This window comes from Neoarius graeffei, chromosome 8, assembly GCF_027579695.1.
Source record: "Neoarius graeffei isolate fNeoGra1 chromosome 8, fNeoGra1.pri, whole genome shotgun sequence".
NCBI classification, from domain to species: domain Eukaryota; kingdom Metazoa; phylum Chordata; class Actinopteri; order Siluriformes; family Ariidae; genus Neoarius; species Neoarius graeffei.
This window is the reverse complement of record NC_083576.1, coordinates 71,217,101-71,234,471: the sequence shown is the minus strand read 5'-3', so window position 1 is coordinate 71,234,471 and position 17,371 is coordinate 71,217,101. Positions and strand designations below refer to the sequence as shown.

The 17,371-nt window shown below is 40.3% G+C and overlaps 2 protein-coding genes across 2 annotated transcripts in view; both read left to right on the top strand.

The window, feature by feature from the left end:
* Positions 1–6,115: 6,115 nt before the first annotated feature.
* Positions 6,116–7,736, top strand: cplx3a (complexin 3a). The gene is made up of 3 exons (XM_060927027.1): positions 6,116–6,273; positions 7,300–7,387; positions 7,512–7,736. The coding sequence occupies exons 1-3, from the start codon at positions 6,116–6,118 to the stop codon at positions 7,734–7,736; spliced, it is 471 nt and encodes a 156-aa protein (XP_060783010.1).
* A 348-nt stretch (positions 7,737–8,084) lies between these two features.
* The window catches only part of adal (adenosine deaminase-like), a 32,541-nt gene continuing 23,254 nt past the window's right edge, over positions 8,085–17,371 (top strand). Inside the window, exon 1 of the mRNA XM_060928173.1 lies at positions 8,085–8,210. Coding sequence (XP_060784156.1) covers positions 8,166–8,210 — 45 coding nt within the window. The 5' untranslated portion in view covers positions 8,085–8,165. The remainder of the gene's footprint in view (positions 8,211–17,371) is intronic.

Here is a 17,371-nt window from a genome sequence, read left to right as displayed (position 1 = left end):
TCCTAAGAACCGCTGAACCTCCTTAACGGACTTGGGAGTAGGCCAATCCCGGACGGCCAGGGTCTTGGCAGGGTCCATTTGGAGTTGGCCTGTCCGTACAATAAATCCCAGAAAGGAGACCTCGGGAACATGAAATTCGCATTTCTGGGCCTTGGCGAACAGATTGTTCTGTAGCAGCCTCTGGAGAACCTGGCGGACATGGTGGCGGTGCTCCTGCACGGTCTTGGAAAAGATAAGGATGTCGTAGAGGTAGACAAAAACGTATAGGTTAATCATGTCCCTTAAGACGTCGTTGATTAGGGCCTGAAAAACAGCTGGTGCGTTGGTGAGTCCGAAGGGCATCACCTGGTATTCGTAGTGCCCAGACGGGGTGTTAAAGGCAGTCTTCCACTCGTCTCCCTGTCGGATACGGATGAGGTGGTATGCGTTCCGTAGGTCCAACTTGGTGAAGACGGTGGCGCCTTGGAGCAGGTCGAAAGCTGTGGACATCAGCGGAAGGGGATATCGGTTGCGCACAGTGATCTTATTCAGGCCCCTGTAATCAATACATGGTCGGAGCCCCCCATCCTTCTTGCCGACAAAGAAGAAGCCGGCTCCAGCAGGTGAAGTGGAGGGTCGAATAAACCCAGAGACCAGGGCATCTTTGAGGTATTCCTCCATGGCCTTGCGTTCTGGCTGAGAGAGTGAAAACAGTCTGCCACGAGGAGGGGTAGTCCCAGGGAGCAAGTCGATGGCACAGTCGTAGGCCCGGTGCGGAGGAAGAACGGCGGCCCTGCTCTTGCTGAATACCTCCTTGAGATCCCAGTACTCTGTGGGAACTTGAGATAACTCGGTGAGATCAGGGGGCTCGGCAGGAGACACAGGAGAGCTAGAGAGCAGACAAGAGGCATGGCATGCAGGGCCCCATTCCACAACCTGGCTTGTTACCCAGTCTATGCGAGGGTTGTGGCGAGTAAGCCAAGGAAGGCCTAGAATAACTGGGAACTCAGGTGAAGGAATCAGGTGCAGGGATATTTCTTCCTTGTGACCTTGAGACTGGAGGAAGACTGGAGAAGTAACTTGGGTGACTCTTCCATCACCTAACGCTTGACCATCGAGGGCAGACACAGACAGTGGGACTTCAAGAGGCGCAGTCGGGACATTGATGCTTTGGGCGAAGTGGATATCCATAAAGTTCCCAGCCGCCCCTGAGTCTATCAAAGCTTGACAAGAGTGGACAGACTCACCCCAGGAGATGGAGACCGGGATGTAGATTCCTTGGCCAGGGAGTCCGGGAGAGAGGGTAGGCCCCGTCACAACCCTCCCTCGGCTGGACGGGGCGGTCCTTTTCCCAAGAGTTCGGGACATGATGCTCGGAAGTGACCAGGCTTGCCACAGTAGATGCAGCACTTGTCCCTCCTTCTGCGCTCCCTCTCAGATGCGGAGAGGCGAGTACGACCCACTTGCATGGGTTCTGGACAGTCACTGAAGGAGGTAGACGGTCTCCAGGTAGAGGTAGGGAGGCTGGGGGGGCTCAAGGCTTGGTGGCGTTCTCTCATCCTGTTGTCCAGACGAATAGCATGTGAGATGAGGGTTTCGAGGTCACTTGGGCATCCAATAGAGGCCAGACTGTCCTTGATGGGGTCAGACAGACCATGGTGGAAGGCTGACACCAGGGCAGTCTCGTTCCATCCACTTACAGCTGCGAGTGTTCGGAACGAGATGGCGTAATCTGCGACGCTTCCTCCTTGCCGGATGGACATGAGCTTTCGGGCTGCGTCGGTACTGATGTCTGCCTGATCGAAGACCCGAAGCATCTCTTCAGAAAACAGCTGGAAATCAAAGCACTCAGGTCCCTGTCTTTGCCAGATAGCAGTAGCCCAGGCTCGCACCTTACCAGCTAATAAGGTGATCACAAAGGCAATCTTGCGGCGATCCGTAGTGTAGGTGGTAGGCTGAAGCTCAAAGGTGAGTTGACACTGGGTAAGGAACTCTCGGCACTCACTGTGCTTGCCGTCATACCTCTGTGGTGCAGGAAGGCTGGGTTCGCGAGGTGAAGAAGGCAGCATTGCAGGAGGCACTGGAGCAGGAGTGGGAGCTGGATCAGGAGCAGGAACTGGATCAGGAGCAGGAGATGCAGGCAGAGATGTCAGCTGTGCCAGGGTTTTCCCAATTTGCTGAAGCAGTTCCTCGTGGCGAGCGAGGGCCTCACGTTGGCTGGTGAGCGTACGTCCATGAGCGTCCATGGTCGCTCCGAAGCGTGTCAAAGCTGCCATAATTCCCTGAAGGTTGGCCGGGTAGACAGTTGAAGCAGCCTCTGCTGAGTCGGTCATGACGGAGTCTTTCTGTTAAGGTTTTGCTGGGATTAGAACCTGGTTCGTTGGTGTGATAATCCAGCAAACCCCCACTAGGCCACCAGGGGGATGACTCAAATGCAGAGGCGTGAGGCGGAAGTAGAAAAAGAATCAAAAGGTTTATTTAAACTATATACACTATATACAGGGCAAAACAAAAGACAAAAAAAAAACCAAAGAGTATAATCCAAAAGAAAAGCAAAGTGCAAAAATTCAAAAGCTAAGAAGATCAAAAAACACAGTACAAAGGAAACTGGAGATAAACATAACAGCACAAAGACTCCGTGACAAGAGGACTGAACTCAGGGGTATAAATACACAAACTAATTAAGGACACAGGTGAAGATAATTAGGACTAACAGGCAATTAACAAAAAAAACACAAAACACAGGAACAGTGGCGGCCTCTAGAGGCCAAAATAAATATGACACGAAAAGGAAATAACAGCGGCCTCTAGAGGCCAAAACAGTCCAAGTCCTAACACAGCGGTGAATCTCAGTTCAGTCCCATGCGGATTCGCAAGTGCTGTGGTGTATTGTAAGAGATCAGCTTACATTTCGATTTCATTCATTACATACGGTTTCTACCAGCTTTTTTAGTTTGTATATATTTTCATTGTAAATAAAGTGTAAATATAGTGTTGTCAAGTTTGCTATCTTAGTTCCAGAAATTTCGTTTATTTGAGTGACTGAACTTGAACTTGAGGGGGCTAGTCAGCTAGCAAGAAAGCTGCGCACGGATGCCAAGCATTGCTGATTTAATTTTGGCGAAGCCATTTGCCAGTCTTCCTTTCGAGGAAAAAATTAAAATTAAAGAGCAGGGTAGACCAACGCCTCAAATTGACTTGGTGAAAAAGGTAGGGAATAATACTCGTTCCTTTCAGCTCTCCTGGTACGAGAAAGTGAATTGGCTAACAGCAAGTGACCCACATCAACAACAGTAAATAGGCTACTTTAGTAATATGTCATGGATGGACCAAAAATATAGAATCTATTTAAAATGTTTATGCTGAGTATTTTTCTGGATATGAATTAAACACAGCTACAATTTGGAAAACATTTTTAAACAAAAACACAGCCGAGAACATTTCACACTACAGACCTGGATTAAAAGTGAAGGGTTATCAAAATTGTCAGTAAAACATTTCTCAGTCAAAATAAGTAAAATATAGGGAAAGTGTCATTGAATGAAATGTGTGGCACCCAGCTCTACTGCTGAGGTTCCTGACAAAGAGCTGCTTTCAATAATGATCAATTTTTAAACAACATGCCACAATTTTAAAATATAAAATGTTAAAATATACCCCTCCCCCCAACACCACCATCATGTATATTGGACAGTAGGCTAATGGGCCAAAATAACCTGTTATTTCACAGTTTGTGATGCTGCCAACAATCAGCCAGATCAGAGGCAAGAGTATGGGCAAAATTGATGTTTTTTCTTTTAAAATCTGGAAATGTCGTAACCGACCAGCCTCCCCTGTTTGAAAGACTACCAGCCGCCACTGTTCTACAGAATACCAGCTGTGATTGAGACACAAGGGGAGCAAACCAAGGAGCTTTCTGCCAGGAGACAGAGAGAGTATTTAGCTGCTTTATGCAGAGCGGATCTGAATACTTCAAATCTACAACAGTACAGAATATGTTCAGGCCATTTTGTTACTGGTAAGTCACTAGGCTAGAGTGTTGTAGAACATTTTTTTAACTGTTTACTGAATAAAAACATCCTTAATTTTATCACATTTATGTTATATATTTCATTTCTTTCTTTTGTTTTAATTTTCCTCTCTCCATCCCTCTTTGGATTTTAAATATAGTTTTTCCCCATGTCCAAATAATTCAAAGATATATAAATAAAAACAGATAAGTGTCGCTTCACTCTCACTCGTAGTTTGTTTAATATTGTGAGAAGTATGTATGTACTTGAGGTCTTCCAATATGGCGCCCTAACAAAATCTCGCGGTACGGTGACGTCACGCGATAGCCCTCTCTCTCTCTCTATATATATATATGTCTCTTGTCAGGAAATCAATTTGTTTTGATAAATTTGGGTGCATTTTGTTTATGAATGTGTCGATATAATAAAAAGAAAATCACACATTGGCTTGACGATATGAAGTTTATCTTCTCGTGTTGAAAAACTTGCATTTTTCATACGAAATACATCGCGGATCTGAGTGACATATTTCCCAATATTTCACTCCAATGACATCACTCCCAGTGTTTTCCCGCTGACTAGACGCGTGTTGTTAAAATGGCAAACCAGTTCAAAATTTAAATTCTTTTGATTAACCTGCAGGGCTTTTTTTTGTGGATGTGTCTATATAATATAAAGAACATTACACGGTGGTGCAAAAATATGAAGTTTATCTTCTCATGTTGAAATATATATTATTCGTTCGCTTCACTCACTCATGATATATACATTCACCACTCGAAGATAAAGTTCATATCTTTACGCTACCATGTAATATCCTCTCTATATTTATATATATACAGTACTGTGCAAAAGTCTTAGGCACGTGTAAAGAAATGCTGTCGACCAAAAATGGCTTAAAAAATAATGAAATGAAACGTTCCAACATAAAAAATACTATAACCAGTAATACTATAAACCATAATAAATGAAACAAAGTCAATATTTGGTGTGAGACGACCCTTTGCTTCAAAAAAAAGTAGTCTCAGGTATAATAAGTGCAGTTTGATAAGGAAATGAGCTGTAGGTTTTACTGAGCATCTTCCAGAACCAGCCACAGTTCTTCTGGACACTTTGACTGTCACACTCGCGTCTTCATTTTGCCACAAAATCCAGTAGCCTTCATTATGTTTTCTTTTATAATCTGAAAAGTGCTCTCTTACGTAATATACTGCTCAGATACAAACTTTTTATTTTTTTCTGTAACATTTAATTTTGTGCTGGAAAACGAAAACTTGGACTCTAAAATGGTTTTGTACCGACTCGATAATGTAGAAGTCATAAAATATAAATCTATAGCAAAGTTTGTATGAAAAAAAGGGGGCTAAGACTTTTGCACAGTATTGTGCACATATAACAACAGTTATTCCACTCAATCTCGTCATACATGGCTTATAGCCAACTCGGTGCTACACGCCTTATCGGCTATCAGCTCATGCATGACTCGATTTAGTGAAATAACTGTTAAAGGATATTTCAAAAACGTAAAACAAAAACAACAACAAAAAACATGAGGCTCAAAATCATGACCTGGCTCATTGTCATAAAGTCTACTTTCAGAGGGAGTTAAAAAATTAAATAAAAATTAAAAAATGTAAAAAAATCAGGAGATGCCAAGGAAGTAGAAACATCATGCCTAAATGCAGCATCTAAATGTAGCACCATGTATACATTTAAATTTAATTGAATTAAAGTTAATTGACAAAAGTTAATCTGCTTACCTCAGATATGTACACATAAATTCTATGCTATTAAGTACTGTTGTATATACAGCATAGACAGAGGGACAGAAACAGTACAGTATCAGCTTTGTAGACAGAGATGGAGAGTGAGAGAGCGCAGGAAACAGACAGGACATGATGGATTTATATAGAGAGAGGCAGAGACAGAGAGCACATGGTCACATGCACTGAGACGGAGCTGTCCACGAGAATCTGGTGTTGAAGCAGGAACCCTTCTGAAAGCTCCACACAGATGGACACTTGATTTGGAGTTTTACTTCATGTTTTGACACCGAGTACTGATTACTATTTCAATCCAGTTCTGAAGTGTTTGTGAAGGGTTTTGTGTTGAGGAGACGTGGAACAATGGCGTTCATGGTGAAACACATGATAGGTGGACAGCTGAAGGATCTCACTGGGGGTCTCGGAGAAGAGAAAGCCGAAGGGGAGAAGTCCGAAGCCACGGCTAAGGGGATGACACAGGAGGAGTTTGAGGAATACCAGCAGCAGCTGGCAGAGGAGAAGTAAGTAAGGTCACGTCTTATTTCTGAAGTTATTGCTGAGAAAAGCTCATGCAGTGTTTTTCTTCTGCACCTTAAGAGAGTTGCATTAATAATAATAATAATAATAATAATAATAATAATAATAATCTATTCTTTTAGGCATGACAGTAAAGTCTTAAGATCCCATATCCAATGAAAAATCTGTTCATCTTTTAAAATGGCATTTAAAAAAAAGTTTTTAATGACATTCAAATAACCTTTAAAACTAGTTTTGCAGAAATATTTGAGCCCAGTATTTAGTTTCCACCATCCTACAATATAAAAATAGCCTCATCACCTCTATCTCATGTAATAAAAGAAGGTATTAGGTTTTAAATTACAGACCAGTGTACTTTCAATCAGTAATGTACACCACAGTGACCTAGAAATATACGCATTCTTCTTATTCAGCACCTCAATCAGTTTTCTCTTTGAGTTACTGAACCCCACATATTAATTTATTCTTGATGTGATGCACATTCTGGGAGTAGGTTTTATTTCTATTATTTCTCCCCAGATGTGCTCATCTTATTTATTCTTTCCATCATGTGCGTTTTCTGGATGGAATCTTATAACATTTCAAGGCATAAACATCTGATATGTTCATTCATCTACGACATTTACTCATTCATTTAGCTTCAGTGAATCCAGAGGCTATCCCGGGAATGCTGGGTACAGGGCAGGAATACATCTGGTACGGGACACCAGTCCATCGCACATTCACACACACGGGCATTTCAAGGAAGGAATAAATGGACAAACAGGAAGGAGGGAAGGGGAAGGGAAGAGAAGGGAAGATAAAATGCTGAGGGAAGTAGAGTGAGCTTTACAGTGTGAATTTGTGTTGCTGTGTGAGTTTAACCAAAGCAGCTGATTGACCAATCAAGTATATCTCCAGGAACATTTCACACTATAAACTTGACACATAGAGAAATATGTTTGGTTAAAGATGTTTTTTTTTTCAGTCTACTATCCTACAAACCAATTATGTGTATCATGTTCACTTAGGATGGAGCGAGAAGCCAGCGTTGCACAGAGGAAAGCAGAGAGAGCCACAGTCAGGAGCCACTTTAGGGACAAATACAGGCTGCCCAAGGTAAGTAGCATCACACAACAAATCCAAGCTATAGTACAATATGCTTAACATGCCTCTCCTCATATAGTATATAATGTTCTTCACTGTATCTTGGGCCTACCTGCTTGGGTTTGTCTTACCTTAGAGCGAGCTGGATGAAACACAAATCCAGGCAGCAGACAAGGACGTGGAGCTGCCCTCAGAGCTAGCTAAGATGATCGCAGAGGACAACCAAGAGGAAAAGCACAAACAGTCAGTCCTGGGTCATCTCAGCAGCTTACAGGATGTGGATATGGACCAGCTGAAGGACAAAGCGCAGGCTACATTCGGAGACCTCAAAGAGACAGCAGAAAAATGTGAACTCATGTAATTGAGGCTTTAATACACAGTAGAGCTCAGGATGAGAGAGCTAATCTGAGATATGTTTATATTAGGTCTCCTAATAATCATCACTTATTTAAGCATAAACAGCACATTCCTTACACATACTCTAGTCTATGCAAATATCCTACACAATACGCTTTAACTTGTACTTAATGTACATTTTTGTATAATTGTTAAACTCATTATTCATATATCTTGTTGTTGATGATGATGATAAAGTCTATTAATGTGTCAGTATTGCAAAGCATGAATGCAAATAAAGGCCGGAACTACCTGCGCGAGGTTGTGTGTATTAGGGAACACTATTAGTGACGCACTTTTTTGTGCAACCAGGAAAGCAATCCGGGTTAATTGTATACAAAAATAGCACTGTTTTGCATAAAATTATAAATATATATATAAAGCAAAAGTATTAATGGACACGGAGGTTGATCTCTTCTATCGACAGATACCTAAAGTGGTAAGTAGAAGGGTTCGTATTTAATCAGCTGTTGATTTTTTTTTATTTTGTTTATTGAGACAGGAAGGAAATTAGCATATTGCTAACAACAGCTAGGAGCCTAAACCCGATTGAAGAACCTTTACGATTCAGATACACGAAGAAAAACTTCATCCAGTTGGTGCATGGGTGCACGTTTTCCGGCATGTGCCGGAAGCTCCGGTTTTTTCGGTTCAAACCTCATTCAATTTCTAGTACTAGGGTTGCCACCATTCAGAAATGAAAATAAGGGACTCCCATGCGGTGGGGTGCCCGCAGCAGTGGTATGTTTTATTTTGTAGGTGTTTTTAGTAAAGGGGTGATCAAGAAAGCAATTACTCATACTTAAAGCTTGAAATGCTTTTTTGCCAATGCTGTAAAAATGTATAATGTACAAGTGGGCAACAATGAACTTTTAAAATCTAATCTAAATATATTCTCATCTCATCTCATTATCTCTATCCGCTTTATCCTTCTACAGGGTCGCAGGCAAGCTGGAGCCTATCCCAGCTGACTACGGGCGAAAGGCGGGGTACACCCTGGACAAGTCGCCAGGTCATCACAGGGCTGACACATAGACACAGACAACCATTCACACTCACATTCACACCTACGGTCAATTTAGAGTCACCAGTTAACCTAACCTGCATGTCTTTGGACTGTGGGGGAAACCGGAGCACCCGGAGGAAACCCACGCGGACACGGGGACAACATGCAAACTCCACACAGAAAGGCCCTCACCGGCCCCGGGGCTCGAACCCAGGACCTTCTTGCTGTGAGGCGACAGCGCTAACCACTACACCACCGTGCCGCCCCCTAAATATATTGAGAACTTAATATCACTGTAAATGTAAGTGCATAATTGTTCTTGGTGTAGGGACTCTCTTTGTGAACCTTGGGGACATTTTTACTTAGAGAGGAAAAAAAGAGAACAAAAACACAACCACCATGTATGTCTGCTTATCCAAGAATGCAGAAAACAAAGTGCAAAACATTACTCCTTCCCTCAACAGTCCTGAGTTCATCAGGAACTGTTGTGTTTCTCTTGTCTGTGGAGTAGACCAGATTTAAACAGTCAACAGATTAAATTGAACAGTATTTGTCTGCTGTCTGTCTTATGACTTGAAATGAAGTCATGTCATCCAAACAGTTAAAGTAAACCACACTAATAAAATACAATTTTTAATCTAGGAAATGTATGTACAGGGGCGGCACGGTGGTGTAGTGGTTAGCGCTGTCGCCTCACAGCAAGAAGGTCCGGGTTCGAGCCCCGGGGCCGGCGAGCTGCATTTCATTGATGGCATCATGAATTCACAGATGTATTGCTCTATACTGAAGGAGAAGATGCTACCATCACTCCGTGCCCTTGGTCGTCGTGCACTTTTCCAACAAGACTAAACACACATCTAAGGCCACTGTAGGATTTCTGAAGAAGAACAGGGTGAAAGTGATTCAGTGGCCAAGTATGTCTCCTGATCTGAACCCAATCGAACATCTATGGGGAATTCTGAAGAGACAAGTTGAGCATCACTCTCCATCCAGCATCCAGTCACTAAAAAAGGTCATTGTTGAAGAATGGAAAAAGATTGATGTTGCAGAATGTCGCCAACTTGTTCATTCCATGCCTAGAAGACTTGGTGCTGTCATTAAAAATCATGGAGGCCATACAAAGTACTAGATGTAGTAGTTTTTGTTGTGGGGTGTACTCATTTTTGCACCACCCTAATTTGAGTAAAACTGAAAAATGTGTAATCCAAGTTATATTATTAACCTTACTTTCACGTTATGAGTTAAACAGATGTTATATTAAACTTTGTCTTGTCAACATTTTGGAAATTGTTTGTGTTCATTGAGATATTGTTTAAAATGTTACTTTTCAAAGGGTTATGGTGGTTAAATTGCTGATTTTCTAAACATATGCCATGTCCATTTCAGACGCGTCACATCCATAACGGAATTTCGTCACATCCGTAACGCTGACTTTTCCTTCCGAAACTCTGCATGAAATACAAAATATTTTAAACAAAGATTTTTTAATATTCACCTTGGACCCCTCTATCAAACGGATATCTCCATTTCGACATTAGGTTTACAATTTCACAGAGTTTGATAAAAATGTACAGTCACCCAAGAAAAGTGATACTTTTTCTGTCACATCCATAACGCATCTTTTATTGGCATTTTCTGCCATGCCCTAGATGTACTATGGGAATTGTTCTTGTTCTATCACTTCTCCAGTATGGTACAGCCTTAAAATATGAAACACCTGTTTAAATACTGGGAGACAATAAAACATGCACTGGGTCATTTGTTGCCATTTTGAGTTCAAGTGTCACGTCCATAACGCTGGAATTGCTCTTCTATAGCTGTACATATTCATCATATTCATCAATATTCTCTACTGTTGGATCTATTTACACAGCCAGTCTTGCATATGTGTGTATATGTATATGCTTACATCCACACTTGAGTTTACATGTGTATATTCAAAATGCCTATTTAACTCTTATTGTTTGTATATTCACTAGACATCCGTATTGCAAGTTAGTACATCAGTATATAGCCTTAAGAATAATTATAACCACCCTTTTTTTTTATAGCCCTACCTGTACATACTTCTCCCATAACTTTTGTACATATACTGCACAGATGTATATGTGTATATTCTGTATGCCTATTCAACTCGTTCTTTTATATTCACAAGACATCTGCATAGCAAGTTAGTTACTTCTGTATATAGCCTTAGGATAATTATAATTATAACCACCCTTTTTTATAGCCCTACCTGTAATTACTTCTCCCTTAACTACCGTACATATACTGCACAGAACTATTGAACATCCTCTTTATTTATCTGTACATTCTCTACTCACTATAACCATCACTAGCTGTACATAACTGCATTCATCTATACATATTGCTTATCTGCACATACTATATTTATTTGTATTATACTGCATTTCTGCTATTTGCACTTCCGATTAGATGCTAACTGCATTTCGTTACCCTGTATTTATACTGAGTAATGACAATAAAGTTGAATCTAATCTAATATTGATGAAGGCTTTATTTCAAACATGTCAAAGTAGTACAAAACAGAAGAGAAAAACAAACAAACAAAAGAACAAATAAAAACAATGGAAACAATATTAAGGGTTGTTTTACAATCAGGGTACGCAAGCTAAAAATCACGTTTAACACTTATCTTCAATATCAAAAGGCTTGACTAAATAAACTTGGTTGTTTATTGTAGCCCTGTGACAGCTCTCTTTACCATGCAAAAAAATTTTTTTGGTGATAACGTTATTTTTGGTGAATGTATGGCAATATGTGTCATATTTAGCAAAATTACTCGTGTCATTTAGAAAAAGTGCTTTTTTGACCACAGGTATCTCCAAAAGGGATGCACTTAAATCATTCTTTATACCATAAAACAAATATTTGGTTCCATATCATTGGAAACATAGTTAAGTTTTAATGTTGAATGGCAGTAAGTTTTCAGACTATTTTGATCAAATTAGTATGTAATTGTGTCAAAAAAATGTCCTCTCCGTCCGAGACAGCTAATTTTTCAATATAAACTAACATATCTAAAATGATTATTTTCATCCTAAAATGTGGTCAAGATATTGGGACATAAATATTAGAGACAACTAACACAAAGCTTACAGCCTTATATTTAAAAGCACTATGGAAGTAGCGGATTCTGAATTGTCAAAAAAAAAAAAAGTCCTCTCCGAGAATCACTTCATTTGTTTCTCCCATCTTATAGCAGATTACACAAAACTACCATACACACATGTCAAAAAATTACCTGAAATCTGTTCTTTAACTTGTCCTTCACTTAAAAACTGGTACAAGAACCAGTTTGAATCAATTTGAATTTTGGACCCCTGTGACACAAACTTTGTCCCCTGATTGTTAAACAACCCTTAACATGTTTGAAAAGGAGTAGGAAGAAGCATTAGCTTATTTAGTCCTACCCCCTTTCCAATTAATTAATAATACTATTTACTTCCTCTGGCGGCACGGTGGTGTAGTGGTTAGCGCTGTCGCCTCACAGCAAGAAGGTCCTGGGTTCGAGCCCTGTGGCCGGCGAGGGCCTTTCTGTGCGGAGTTTGCATGTTCTCCCCGTGTCCGCGTGGGTTTCCTCCGGGTGCTCCGGTTTCCCCCACAGTCCAAAGACATGCAGGTTAGGTTAACTGGTGACTCTAAATTGACTGTAGGTGTGAATGTGAGTGTGAATGGTTGTCTGTGTCTATGTATCAGCCCTGTGATGACCTGGTGACTTGTCCAGGGTGTACCCCGCCTTTCGCCCGTAGTCAGCTGGGATAGGCTCCAGCTTGCCTGCGACCCTGTAGAACAGGATAAAGCGGCTAGAGATGATGAGATGAGATTTACTTCCTCTGTGTGTGTGTGTATATATGTATATGTATATATATATATATATGAGTGATTCCACGCTTATGGGTACTGAAATGGGGACATGAACTTATTCACCTAAAACCATTTCTTTTTTTACCATCAGGTCACAAAACATGTAATCTTTAATGAATGATATGTTAAAAGATAACTTTAATTTTCTGAGATGTAATAATAACATATTTATATGCCAAAGTCAAGCCTATGAGTTCCAAAATGATGTCTGTTACATTACTTCTGTTACGATTGTCCATCTCGCGTCTGTTACAAATTAATTACAATCTAGCTCTATACCATGTTAATCTTATTGAAAGAATGTGTATGTTTATTCTACTACACATGTTTATTAATTATATTTGCTAAAACATCACCTTCCTATGTTTCAAAAAGTAATTCTACATTGTTAAAATTGAGAATCTATATGTCCACAACACTTCTGTTACGTTCTGACTTTGGCATATAAATATGTTTTTATTACATCTCAGAAAATTAAAGTTATCTTTTAACATATCATTCATTAAAGACTACATGTTTTGTGACCTGATGGTAAAAAAAAGAAATGGTTTTAGGTGAATTTTTAAAAATAAGTTCATGTCCCCATTTCAGTACCCATAAGCGTGGAATCACTCATATATTATTTATCTTTGTTATTATTATTTTTATTTACTATTTTTAAATCACATACTCCTGAACACAAGTAATTAAACATATTTGCCTGTACCAACAAAATAGAAAATAAACAAAGTAAATAAAAATATGTGCAAAAAACCCTAGTGCTCGTCCCACCCTTCTTCCTCCCTGTACCTAGTGAATACCATGTGTTTTCACATGTTTCACATATTGGCTTTTCTGATTTTTGTGCTATGTAGTAATAAGTGAATTCAAAACATTTATTGGTGATTTAAATTGTCATCTGATATTGTGTGATGTGCAAATGCAGTGTGCTTTCTTCTAGAATTGAAATTATTCATCACAAGTATCTGCTTTTATAAACTTTTTTTTTTTTTTGACATTTGATTACCTTTCAATTACAACCCCGATTCCAAAAAAGTTGGGACAAAGTACAAATTGTAAATAAAAGCGGAATGCAATGATGTGGAAGTTTCAAAATTCCATATTTTATTCAGAATAGAACATAGATGACATATCAAATGTTTAAACTGAGAAAATGTATCATTTAAAGAGAAAAATTAGGTGATTTTAAATTTCATGACAACAACACATCTCAAAAAAGTTGGGACAAGGCCATGTTTACCACTGTGAGACATCCCCTTTTCTCTTTACAACAGTCTGTAAACGTCTGGGGACTGAGGAGACAAGTTGCTCAAGTTTAGGGATAGGAATGTTAACCCATTCTTGTCTAATGTAGGATTCTAGTTGCTCAACTGTCTTAGGTCTTTTTTGTCGTATCTTCCGTTTTATGATGCGCCAAATGTTTTCTATGGGTGAAGGATCTGGACTGCAGCCTGGCCAGTTCAGTACCCGGACCCTTCTTCTACGCAGCCATGATGCTGTAATTGATGCAGTATGTGGTTTGGCATTGTCATGTTGGAAAATGCAAGGTCTTCCCTGAAAGAGACGTCGTCTGGATGGGAGCATATGTTGCTCTAGAACCTGGATATACCTTTCAGCACTGATGGTGTCTTTCCAGATGTGTAAGCTGCCCATGCCACACGCACTAATGCAACCCCATACCATCAGAGATGCAGGCTTCTGAACTGAGCGCTGATAACAACTTGGGTCGTCCTTCCCCTCTTTAGTCCGAATGACACGGTGTCCCTGATTTCCATAAAGAACTTCAAATTTTGATTCGTCTGACCACAGAACAGTTTTCCACTTTGCCACAGTCCATTTTAAATGAGCCTTGGCCCAGAGAAGACGTCTGCGCTTCTGGATCATGTTTAGATACGGCTTCTTCTTTGAACTATAGAGTTTTAGCTGGCAACGGCGGATGGCACGGTGAATTGCGTTCACAGATAATGTTCTCTGGAAATATTCCTGAGCCCATTTTGTGATTTCCAATACAGAAGCATGCCTGTATGTGATGCAGTGCTGTCTAAGGGCCCGAAGATCACGGGCACCCAGTATGGTTTTCCGGCCTTGACCCTTACGCACAGAGATTCTTCCAGATTCTCTGAATCTTTTGATGATATTATGCACTGTAGATGATGATATGTTCAAACTCTTTGCAATTTTACACTGTGGAACTCCTTTCTGATATTGCTCCACTATTTGTCGGCGCAGAATTAGGGGGATTGGTGATCCTCTTCCCATCTTTACTTCTGAGAGCCGCTGCCACTCCAAGATGCTCTTTTTATACCCAGTCATGTTAATGACCTATTGCCAATTGACCTAATGAGTTGCAATTTGGTCCTCCAGCTGTTCCTTTTTTGTACTTTTAACTTTTCCAGCCTCTTATTGCCCCTGTCCCAACTTTTTTGAGATGTGTTGCTGTCATGAAATTTCAAATGAGCCAATATTTGGCATGAAATTTCAAAATGTCTCACTTTCGACATTTGATATGTTGTCTATGTTCTATTGTGAATACAATATCAGTTTTTGAGATTTGTAAATTATTGCATTCCATTTTTATTTACAATTTGTACTTTGTCCCAACTTTTTTGGAATCGGGGTTGTATTAAATAAAAGTAAGGTAGGTCTTGAAATAAGTTTGTTAGCTTTTTATCATCTTTTCTAATGTGGTTGTTAGGTTGAAAACTCATTTGTAGTCAGCAATGGATTATAAAATATAGATATTTTTGTATATGGAGAAAGCTGAATCTTATTTGCTAAAATCCAGGAGTTTCTGAGGACATCAAGACATGTGGTCCCTTATTTTAACTCAAGCTGTGTATATATTGTAAAAAAGGTATCACAGCAAAAGCATATTAGAAATGGTTGTTTCAACATTTAAATTAGTAGTTGCTAGATGTTTTGAAATATCAAGCCTTGTACTTGAAATATTATTTCAGATGAATTGATGAAATGTATTAAACATTTGATGTGAATATGCAAATCTCATCTCATTATCTCTAGCCGCTTTATCCTGTTCTACAGGGTCGCAGGCAAGCTGGAGCCTATCCCAGCTGACTACGGGCGAAAGGCGGGGTACACCCTGGACAAGTCGCCAGGTCATCACAGGGCTGACACATAGACACAGACAACCATTCACACTCACATTCACACCTACGCTCAATTTAGAGTCACCAGTTAACCTAACCTGCATGTCTTTGGACTGTGGGGGAAACCGGAGCACCCGGAGGAAACCCACGCGGACACGGGGAGAACATGCAAACTCCACACAGAAAGGCCCTCGCCGGCCACGGGGCTCGAACCCGGACCTTCTTGCTGTGAGGCGACAGCGCTAACCACTACACCACCGTGCCGCCTGAACATGCAAATCATATAACTATTAATATTATAAATGTTTGCATGAGATTGCATGAGAAAGAACTATTTTAACTTGTAATTTAAATGTTTTTTCGAGTCCTAAGGGGGGCTCACCCCCCCATGACTTTGTCAGACTTTTCAGGTTTTTGAAAATTTTATACTTGCACCCCTGTTGGTGTAGTTGTAAAGATAAACTACAAAACATGATATAATAGGAACGTGGCTGAGGCGAAGGGTGCCAATACTTATAGAGGTAACTTATATTCTGGGTTTTTGTTTTATTCAGCAGTTTTTTATTCGGATGTTCTGATTCACATTAAAAGTCAGACTGAAGTTGCAGCCTGTTTCCACTAGATGGAGACATTTACTGACAAAAGCAGGACATGTACTGTATTTTCGCCTTTTTTCCCACAAAATGGGAACATTCTTTAACTTTTAATACTTAAAAATACTTTATATACGTATTTGAAGAGATTACACAGTAATTTCCAGTACCGAATACTGGCAAAGAGTCCTTTCTTTCTCCTAATCGATGTAAAACTGATTTGTGAAACTATGATTTGTTTTACAAACTGTGATTTGTGACAGAAGAGCGAAAAGAAAAGTGTACAAGACAGTAGGAAGACCAGTTATGTTGTTCGGTTTGGACAAAAAGACAGGAGGCTGAACTGGAGGAGGCAGAGCTGAAGATGCTGAGATTCTCATTGGGAGTGAGAAAGTTGGACAGGATGAGAAACGAGAATATTCGAGGGACAGGACATGTAGGACGGCTTGGAGACAAAGTGAGAGAGGCGAGATTGAGATGGTTTGGACATGTACAGAGGAGAGATCTAGGGTATACTGGGAAAAGAATGCTGGAGATGGAGTTGCCAGGTAGAAGGAAAAAAGGAAGAGCAAAGATGAGACTGATGGATGAGGACGGTTGGAGCTACAGAAAAAGATTCAGAGGACAGGAGGAGATGGAGGCGACCCTTAACGGGAACAGCCGGAAGAAGAAGAATCGCTGTAAAACTGTCTTCAGAATTCTGTATACTTCTGTTAAACTTGAAATTATGAGATCAGTAAAACATGACATTATTGTTATTATTTAAAGTGCATATCCTGGACCAAATTATTTTTTTTAATATGAAAGAATGTCCCTTTACACACTCATCCAGAAGGGTAAGGCCATCTGTCTACAGCAGAAAAAAATAAAATAACAAAACGCGTCTGGAAAAATCACAAGGGAGTCTGGAGCCAGATTCGTGACGTCACCTGCGGAAGCGCCAGCAGGCTGCGCGAGCTTTGCACGGTTTCAGTGCACAGCCTGTGTAGACCAAGTTTAGCAGCTA

What these genes read in the sequence shown, in the direction of transcription:
- cplx3a (XM_060927027.1), top strand. Translation starts at nt 6,116, where the DNA reads ATGGCGTTCATGGTGAAACACATGATAGGTGGACAGCTGAAGGATCTC. An exon ending in CAGCAGCTGGCAGAGGAGAA is followed by an intron (nt 6,274 to 7,299) that starts GTAAGTAAGGTC and finishes ATGTTCACTTAG; the next exon opens with GATGGAGCGAGAAGCCAGCG. An exon ending in ACAAATACAGGCTGCCCAAG is followed by an intron (nt 7,388 to 7,511) that starts GTAAGTAGCATC and finishes GTCTTACCTTAG; the next exon opens with AGCGAGCTGGATGAAACACA.